At 46.1% G+C, this 9,882-nt stretch overlaps 1 protein-coding gene across 1 annotated transcript in view; it reads left to right on the top strand.

The window, feature by feature from the left end:
* The window catches only part of LAMA3 (laminin subunit alpha 3), a 239,651-nt gene that overhangs the window by 70,863 nt on the left and 158,906 nt on the right, over positions 1 to 9,882 (top strand). The window contains exons 9-11 of the mRNA XM_024120969.3: positions 3,611 to 3,701; positions 5,622 to 5,753; positions 7,077 to 7,139. Of these exons, the coding sequence (XP_023976737.1) occupies positions 3,611 to 3,701; positions 5,622 to 5,753; positions 7,077 to 7,139 (286 nt within the window). The remainder of the gene's footprint in view (positions 1 to 3,610; positions 3,702 to 5,621; positions 5,754 to 7,076; positions 7,140 to 9,882) is intronic.

Below are 9,882 nucleotides of genomic sequence, written 5' to 3' on the forward strand. Positions count from 1 at the left end.
AACAAATCCTACAAAATGACAGGAAAGATACCAAACAAGCAAAATACTCTCTCCTTCCAGAATCCACAATAGCATGAAAAATAAGAAAGAGTGTTATCAACAGACCAGCAGTTTCAAAAGATTCCTGAAAGATAGAAAGCGGAAACAGATACATGCAGGAGAACACAGCTGCGATTATTGGAACAATTTGGAGGTACTCCAAGAGGCAACAGATAGAAGAAATTAACTGTGGAGCTACATTTAAACCTATAAAACATTATTGAAGTTTATAAAAGAAGACCTATATGGAAAGGCATAATATGTTTCCAGACTCAGTATTATAAATATACCATTTTTTAAAAACCCATCTATAAATTCAGTGCAATTTCAATCAGACTTTTAATGAAGATTGACAGACTGATTCTAAAGTTCTTATCAATAAAAGAATATATGAGAATAGACAAGTAGCTTAGAAAAGATGAACAATGACGGGAGAAATTTGTCTTGCGAGATATCAGAATATACCGTGAATCTGTATTAATTGAGTGTGGACTCAATGCAGGGATAGATAGTTCAATAGAACCTAATAGAGAATTTAGAAACAAATTCATGCAGATATTAAAATTTGGTTTGTGGTAAAATTGGCATTTCTGGTAGAAGAGAAAGATGGATAGTACATAAGTGATGTTGAATAATTGGCTCTTCATTTGGGAAGAAAATGTAACCCTATCTTATGCCATATACAGAGGGACATGGGGAGTCTTGCACAGGAAGGGAGGAGAGCGGGTGCAGCTACAGCAGGGAAGATGGTTTGGTGAGCTACGTGGTGATGCTTCAAGATGAAATTTGAGTTCGCTGGTAGAACACGCATACCGTACAGCAAGGTCTGCCTATCAGAAACCCAGCTGCCTTAGTCACTTCAGGCCGTTATAACAAATATACCATAGACTGCGTAGCTTACACAATAAACAGTTATTTCTCACAGTTCTGGAGGCTGTGAAGTTCAAGATCAAGGTGCCAGCACATCCAGTGTCTGGTGAGAGCCCTCTTCCTGGCTGGCTGATGGCCATTGTCTTGTATTCTCACATGGAGGAGAGAGAGAGAGAGAGGAAGGAAGCTCTCGCTGTCTCTTCTTCTAAGGGCACTAATCCCATCATGAGGGCTCCATCCTCATGATCTGCTTGCTTCCCCAGGCCCCATCTCCAAATACATTGGGGATTAGGCTTCCACAAATGAACTTGGGGGGGAACACGAACATTTATTCCACAGCACCAGCTAACCTGTTTCCTGCCTTTTCTGTGCAGTGCTGGTAATGGGAGAATGATGAAATCTCTGCCATCAGTCTGGGCAGGTGACAGGAAGTGGGAACATCACAGGCAGGCTGGGCCTGGGGACTTTCGGGTGGCCAAGCAGCCAGCATGTAAGAGCCAGATCGTTATCCTGCAGGGCACGTGGTTGTCAGAGGTGGCTGTTTTCTCACATGGTATTGATTTCGCTTTTGTTTCTTGGGTTTACTATTTTAAGTGTTGGTTTGGGGGTATGTGACATTTCAAATAGGGTGGTCCGTTCTCTGGGATATGGCATTTGAGTAAAGACCTGAAAGAAGCGAGAGAATGGACCAGGCATCTGTCTGGGGGACAGCTTTCCAGGTGGAGGGAACGGCAGGGCAAAGGGCCTTGAGAGGGAACAAGGGGCCCCCGTCGCTGGAGGGGAGCGAGCGGGGCTAGATGCGTCAGAGAGGTCACAGAGGCCAGATCACTTTGACCTTCAGGTGGAATATCAGATGGGGTCTTCCCAGGAGAGTGTGGCCAACGAGAGGACTAGCCAATAGTCTCGTTGTACTTGAGGTTCACGGAAGTAGAAGTCAGCAACAGTGTTGTAGGTGTGGTCAAGGAATTGAGGGAAAGAGAGAGAGTCAGAGAGAGATGGGGTTTAACTGAAGATTGAGAAGCATGTAGGAAAAGTTTTGCTTGGAGGAATTAGGACCTGAGAATTAACAGAGCAGGGCCTGAGGTTTCTAGGTGGGCGTTCCTTAGAAAGCCTCTCTAGATGGTGCCAAGGGAAAAGGAGTAGGTGGGGATGGGCTTACCTCCTGCACAGATCCCATGGGTGCCCACCCCACTGTTTAGCTTGGGCAACGGAGGCTTTCTCATCTCGTGTTGTGTCGTACATATGCAAATTCAGACACCCACTCCTCCCGGCAAGAGTGCTTCCTAGGTACCTCCAACGTTGAAATCTGGAGCCACTACTGTCCTTGAGTCTCCGTCTGGTATTGGTCCAACCATGACCTTGGTGTCCATGGGTAAGTGGTGTATCTTGCCCTCAGGTGGTGCGGGTCCTAGAGAACCACCCAAAACTTGAAGGCAAGCTACAGGTATTCCTAGGGTGATTTGTTGCTGTTCTTTGTGTTTTAAAAATATAACTTCTTTGTGGCAGGTGCTTCATTAGACAAACCTTGTGGTAAAAGGGAGAACCCAGGGTACCCACTTGAGAGAACTTTTTCCTCATTTCCTACTCCAATGGGAAAAAAATTGGGAGCCAAGGTTAACCTGATGTCCTCTGTGTATTATAAGCCACAGTGGCAAACAACAGAGTCGAAAGGTTCATTGGCATTGATGGAAAAGAGGGTGGACTACAGCTGTTTCCTGTTTGTCCAAGATGTTTATGCATGTAAACCTTAGGTCAGAGAAGTGGCCAGTATGGTTTTAAACCTCAGTGTTAAAGTGAGTTCGTATTTTAGTCCGCAGGACAAGGAGTGGTAATAAATAAAAGTCTGTAATTAATAAAATCATCTAAAAAGGTAGAGGATACAGAAAGGGTCTTTGTTCTCCTCTCTGTGTTTCTATGCAGACTCTTTTTAAGTCAGTGTGTTATATTTGTTTTTTTAAACTTCCTATTGCCTTTCCTTTCATTAGTGAAAGAACACTGTCCTTCTAATTGTTTCCAAATTAGAGAGAGAGAGAGAGAGGTGGAATTGAGCTAGATCCATGGTATATAGTTCTTGGAAATTGATGATGCATGTTGGGTAATTTGATTTTCTGGCAATTACAAGGATTAGCCGTGAAATATGAAAGGCTGCCTTGTATTGTACTTTAAAATGAGCTCTGTGTGTGAAGCACATGCCTACATTTTCTATTCCCGTAGCAGAAATGTTTGGGAAATGGTTTCAGACTAAAGCACAGATAAAATTTTGGAATGACGAGAGAAGGGGATCTGTACATGCAGTTTTTTCCAAAATTGGAGAAGATAAAAATACACACATAACCCTTTATTCCTTGGGTTAAACCTAAGGGTGATTTATGATCCATTCATCACTACCGAATGAAGCTTTGAAGAGTGATCCTCTGGAATTTTTGCTCACTCAAATGTCAGGTGTTTCATTAAGTGGTAGAGAGGAAAACTTGGGTTGTCCAGTTCATGGAACTTACCCTCATTTCCTCTTCCAATGGGAAAAAAAATTCCAGAGTCAAGTTCAAGCCAGTGTCCTGTGGTAAATCTTGGAGATTCAAGGTCAAGATCAGTGCTTTTTTTTGGTGACTTTTACATTACAATTGTGTATGACAATTATTTCTCTGGATGAATAGCGCTTGTCCACTACTCTTCCCCCTAAGTTTCTTTTGTTTCTTTCTAGCATAACACAGCTGGTGTAAACTGTGAAAAGTGTGCTAAGGGCTATTACCGCCCTTACGGCGTTCCGGTCCATGCCCCTGACGGCTGCATCCGTAAGTTTCATTCCAACTTGGTGTGTCTTAGACTTCAGGGAGGTCATCGGGCTAAATTCTGCTTGACTAGTAATTCCCTTCGTTTTCTCTCTCTCTTCATATTATTGGTTCTACTCCTTACTAGCTGTGTGACTTCAGGCAGTTACATAGTCTCGCCGAGAATCAGATTTCATATATATAAGTGGAAATGATAATCTAGTCTCTAAGATTAAATGAAATGCAATCAAAACCACCTAGGAAAATACTGAGCATTGGGCTTGTCGCATACTAGGCCTGCAACAAATGTTTTCTGTTGTTTTGACATGTTTCTATGATCTCCAGTAATTTTAACTTTCATCAGAATTAGACTCAAGGCAACATAGTAATGATTTCACAAGGATGTAATAATAGTCATAATATTCAAAATAGTTATGATTTATTGAGCACTTGCTATATACAAGGCATTGCCTAAATAATTTCACAAATGTCTTATCTAATTATCATAGCAAACTTAAGATAATGTATTATTAGTCTCATTTTTAGATATAGAGAAATCAAAGGGTCTGAGCAGTTAAATATTTTGGCCCAGGTGAGAGAACTACTAACTGGTAGGTCCAGGGTATAAGTTCATATCTGTCTAGCGCTGCTGTAACATACCACTTCCATTATACAGAAAAATGCCACTGTTTTTTTTTTCCTGTGGAATTATCAGTCGTAGATCAGATTATAGACTTTGTTCTGCATGTGTATTTTCTTTGGTTCTTTTATGTTCTCTGGCTATTGCAGTTAGAAAACAGTTCCAGTCCTGAAATTGGCTTCTGTGCCCACCTTCTCCCCCAAATTCATTCATCGTATCATTAATGTTTGAGAGCATCAAAATCCAAAGACTGTGTAAACTCTGATTTGTTCCTCTGTAGGGCATGTTAGTTATTAAAAGTGTTTCCTTGTTTTCCCTCGCTCTTCCACATTATCCTATGAAGTATGCCCATGATTTATCTTGTGCCCACGAAGAATAAGCTTTGGCAAAGTAAAACAGGACATCGTGAATAAACTCATGCCTTATTAGGAGCCTCAGTTTTCCATCACTTTTCTCGTTTCTTTCTTCATCACTGAAGTGGTCTCATGGAGATATTAGAGGCTTAGCATAAATAATCCATAGGACACATAAATCCTAAACAAATTAAGCAAAAGACACCAGGAGAAGCCAGGCTAGGGGGTTGCTTGGTGCTCACGACTTCTCCGGCCTCCCAGTTCCTCACAGGAGAGGGACTCAGCTGAGCTATGGCAGTGTTTTTGCTGTCCAAGGTGAGGACTTTTGCCAGGTCAAGGGAAGCTCCCAAGTGAGGGGGTTCCCGAGTGTTTTACACCCAAGTGTGTCCCTCTGGAATGCAAACCCAGTAGTCAGGCTGGTTGCAAAAACTGCCTTCAGTAAGCTGTATCACTTGATTCTAACATTTGGGTTATGGGCACGATCTTGCTGTGCTGTGCACAGATTATATATCAATGTCTAGGCATCCCACACTTGTGTCCACATCACAGCTGTGTAATGACGACCTCTCTGTGGACATTCATAGTTGGCTAATAGCCGGGAGAGGCTGTGCCCAACAGCCCTGCCAGGAGCCATAGCATGCGCCCACCCAGCCCCTCCGGTGGTGGCTTGTGCAGGGTTGCCCCCTACACGGTGAACTGGGCGGTGCTCAATGTAATAAACCACATCCTTGAGAACTTCTCAGCGTGACTGCTCATTAAAGCTTGTCTCTGAGGGTCCATGGGGTTCAGCCAATGCAAACCATCAAGCAGGTGTGAAGTGGAAAACAGGTTGTGCCCTTTCAAGAATCCCTGGAAACCAATGATGAAGTAGTAAACATTGCCTGAGAAGGATTAGGACATATTTGCCTTAAGAGGTGCAGTGAAGGACGGACTCTCTGGGATTTCTCTTAGCCTGCAGCTGTCACCCCGACCACGCGGAGGACTGTCAGCAGGGCTTGGGCCGCTGCACCTGCAGGCCCAACTTCCGCGGAGACCACTGTGAGGAGTGTGCGGACGGCTACCACCATTTCCCGGTTTGCTCCAGTAAGTCCCAGCTGCGGAAGGAGAGGCCTGGCTTCTTGGCGCTGACCTGGGCTTTGTGCATCAGCCCTTGAGTGCATGGCAGGCATGGGGCAGGGGGGGGTGGTAGAGGGACAGAAATAGGGCCAGCAAGGTTCTATTTGTGTGAAAATGTTCCCCAAAGTTGGGAACATTACATTTTTATACGTATGTTTTATAGTGTTATTTATCTCCAAAGTGTTAGGCTGTACCATAGACATTACCATCTCAGCAGGTCAAAGGGTCAGATAGTGGCAGTTTCAACGTAATAGTAATCCACGTATGGGGTTTTCTTCATAAACCTAGAGTAAATGTAGCAGGCTTCCAGATGTTCACGTGCGCACACGTAGTGTGTGTTGTAGTTCCAGTGGCCGGGGGGATGTGTCTGTTCTTTCCCGCTGTACGGTAGAGCCCTCACCTTATCCCACTGCCATGATCTAAGAGAACATCTCAGCGTCTTGGAGAGAAATAAATGTGTCTGTTAGAAACAGCATGGAACGTGGAGCAGGAGAGCGTGTGAAGTCAGCTGTGCAGACTGTTCCAAGAGCCATGACCCTATTTGTTCTGCAATTAGTGTAAAAACTGGACTTTGGGGTCAGGACGGAGAAACACGGTCTCAGGAAGAGGCTACCCCATTGCTGCGTTAGTTCTTGCCCATTCCCACCTCACAACTCTGCCATCCCCGGAAAAGCATGTTGAGTTGTGGGGCTCTGTGGACAGGACGTGCACGTGTCCTGGCTCCCACCTGCAGTCCCAGGGTCATTGTTAAATGAGCACCCACTTCCACTGTCAAGTGTCCCAGTTTGGAGGATGAATTACATGATCATCTTAAAAGTAAAGGAACCAGTTTTTAAGCCCAAACATAGTGACGCTGAATCAGGGCTCAATCAGTTTAGAATCTATAATTATTGGATAGAGGCTGAGCAGAAACTGCATTTTCATAAGCAAAGTTTTAGGGAAAAAGACTTGAAAGAAAACATTTTTAAAAAGCTAGTCTCCATGTTACATTAAAAAACAATAAAGATGCTAAAGAAGTCCAGCTCAGCCCTGCTAGACTGGGACTTAGCTATTGTGAGCACGAAATATCCATTTCTGTTCATTAATATACAGATCAGAATGTCTGACCATCCTGGTTCTATTTCTAGATGCATTTTAAGTGTAGCAACATTTCCTTTCTTTCAGTTAGTTTCCACATGCTGCTTTCGATAAGTCAGAGAGGGCGTCTTCCTAGTTAGTTCAATTTAATGTTTTACTTTACTGTCTCCTTAATCATCCTTCTCTGTATTTTTTGATAAACTATTTTTCTAGGAATTCCCATTTTCCCTATTTCTACTCCAAGTCCAGAAGATCCAGTAGCTGGAGATATAAAAGGCAAGTAACTTCTCTTTTGGTTTAACTTCAGTGAAGACGTTACGCTCCATATTCCTTTTCTACTTCCTGTGCACATGGCTATGTCCAAGTTCAAGTCATCCTCATGGGACCATGGTGGTGCCTTGCAGGTCTGTCGTATTTGGGCTTCTCACCTCCCATCATTCTCTACTCCGGTCTGTCCTTGGCAATGGCACCACCTGATGAAGGAGACTAAGAAGAGTTTTTAGATTGTATGTTGCTAGATTGCTCAGAAACCTTCAGTAGCAGTCGGTTGCCTGCTGTGTTATTTGGTTCTCCATAAAGAGACTCTGAGAAAGGAACTGAGTGCAAGTGGTTAATTTGGGAGGTGACACCAGGAAACATCAGTAAGGGAGTGAGTCCAAGATTGAAGGGAACCCTTATGAAGATGCGTTAGCGGGCATGGTCCTGCTGTAGCTCCTGGAGCTGCAGCCCTCTGAGCAACTCTGGGAGGCAGCAGAGAACTTGCTCAGCGTTATCCCAACGGAACGGATAACTTCAATCACCTGATGTTCATGGAGGGCTACCTCTGGGGCGTTAACTTTCTGGGCCCGGCCTGCAGGGGAGCAGAGGAGCTCCTGCAGCCAGAAAAATACCCAGGGAAGAGAGTGGCAGGGGTATGCAGGAAGCAGCCTTTGAGGTGGAGAGGTGCTACACCTACCTAATCCCTGATTCTGCAAGTATTTTATGACCACCTGCTATGTGCATAGCACTGTTCTGGCTGCTGGGGACTTAGTGAAACGAATTTCCCAACTCTCTTGGAGCTTATACTTCAGTCGGGGGTGGGGGTGACTCCTACAATAACATATTTAATATACAAACAGGTAAAATCACTAATGTGATAGATTACGATATGCAGGGTTGTGTCCTGCACAAGGTGTTACTTTTAAAGGGGAGTCATTCACATTGTAGGTGTAAATTAACCCATCTGAGAGTATTCCAGGCCTTTGGGTTCGATTCTGGAGCTGTGAGCAGTTCGCTATGTGAACCCACAGCGGTGCTCTCAGGGACACACACGCTCAGAAGGGCGCGGCACATTGCATGCACACAGCCCACGACCGTCTGGGTCAGGCTTGGGTCACCCACCTGGTCTCGTCCCCCAGGATGGGGAGAGGCCTGATGGTCACGTGCTCATCTCACCGGGAGCGCATGGACCCCTCTTCCCGGTGCGTCCGGAGTGTGAGTGGGCAGGGAAGGGGCACTGGTGGCCAGACAAGAACATGGTCTCTGGAGGGCCGTCCTTGGTCAAGGAATTCAGGTTCTACAACAGTATATTAGCTCCGGGTGCGTTGGCTCTGGGTGCGGTGTGGAATAAATAAGGCCGAGAGAGAGAGGGTAGGAATGTGAGGTTTGCACATGTAAGTAGGTTGTCAGGGAAGGCCTCGCTGAAGAGATGATTAAGCTGGGTCGTCAGGGGGCTGAGGGCTGAGCTCTGCAGGTGTCTGGGGAGAAGCATCTAGATGTAGGAAAGAGCAAGTGCAAAGTCCCTGGGGCAGGACATGCTGGGGGTGTTCCCTGAACAGAGAGAGACCAGGGGTGTGAAAGCAGAGTGAGCGAAGGGGAGGGGGGGAGGGGGGCAACCTGGTGACCAGATTGCAGGCCCTCGTCAGCCACTGCGCGGACGTAGCCTCTACTCTGATGAGCCAGGAGAGTTCGGCACAGGGAAACAACGTTGCATTGGGGGGTGGCAACTGTGTTGAAGACCAACTGTAGGAGGAGGAGAGAAGAAGCAGGGAAGCCATCACGATGATGATCCGTGAGGAAGAGTTGGTGGTGGCTGGGACCCCGGAGGTGTCAGTGGAGGTGACAAGCAGTGCACAGACCGTGGATATACTCTGAGGATGCAACCCACAGGACGTGCCTGGGGGTTGCTGTGCAGAGGTGGACTGTGAGAGCAAGAGGACTGGGGGTGGCTCCCCGGCTTCTGGATGGAGCACACAAGGAGCGAAGGGGAGGGGGTGCCATTTGTTGAGCGGGAAAGGCTGTCAGAAAGGAGAAGGCGGAGTGCGGGGACGGGCTGGGCAAGGGCCTGCAGACCCGTGGCGGGAGCATGTGGATGCTCTCTTCTGGTCTTTCTCTTTTTCTTTGCAAAATAAGAATCAAGATGGGGGCAGAAATTGAGGCTGGGGAGAAGGCCTTGGAGTTGAGGAGAGAGAAGGTATGAAAGAGGCATCCTGGAACGCGGGGGAGTGGATGGGCTTTGAGGTCAGCTCTCACGTGACACACTTTACCTTCCTGTGCCGTTTCCTGCTTGTACCCTGCCCCCACACCCAGCTCCTCTGAGCAGACCATGGCGCTGGGGTATTATGCGGGGTATTGTCTTTAGCTTTCATCAGACACTTGGTCATTTGGGGACAGTAGCTGTGCCTGACTCGCTTTCTAATCCCCACAGCACCTGCCGTGGTATCCTGCCCACAGCGGGTACAGCAAGTGCTTGCTTAAATGTTTGTCATTTGACTAGAATGGGACTCAGCTTTTGAGCCTGGATTATGATACACATCTCTGGTTTCCTTCCACAAACATGTTTTAGATCTTTCGTTTCTGGTCTGTTTCCGGTAATCCCTTTGTTATCCCATTCATTTTTCTCCCCAACTAGATTGGTGGTGACTTCAGGGAAGGAAATTTAACTGAACTTGAAGGGAAGTTCAGACGTCTATTACAAAATATTAGGGGGCTTCCCTGGTGGCGCAGTGGTTGAGAATCCGCCTGCCGATGCAGGGGACAC

The sequence above is a fragment of the Physeter macrocephalus genome, chromosome 19 (assembly GCF_002837175.3).
Source record: "Physeter macrocephalus isolate SW-GA chromosome 19, ASM283717v5, whole genome shotgun sequence".
NCBI classification, from domain to species: domain Eukaryota; kingdom Metazoa; phylum Chordata; class Mammalia; order Artiodactyla; family Physeteridae; genus Physeter; species Physeter macrocephalus.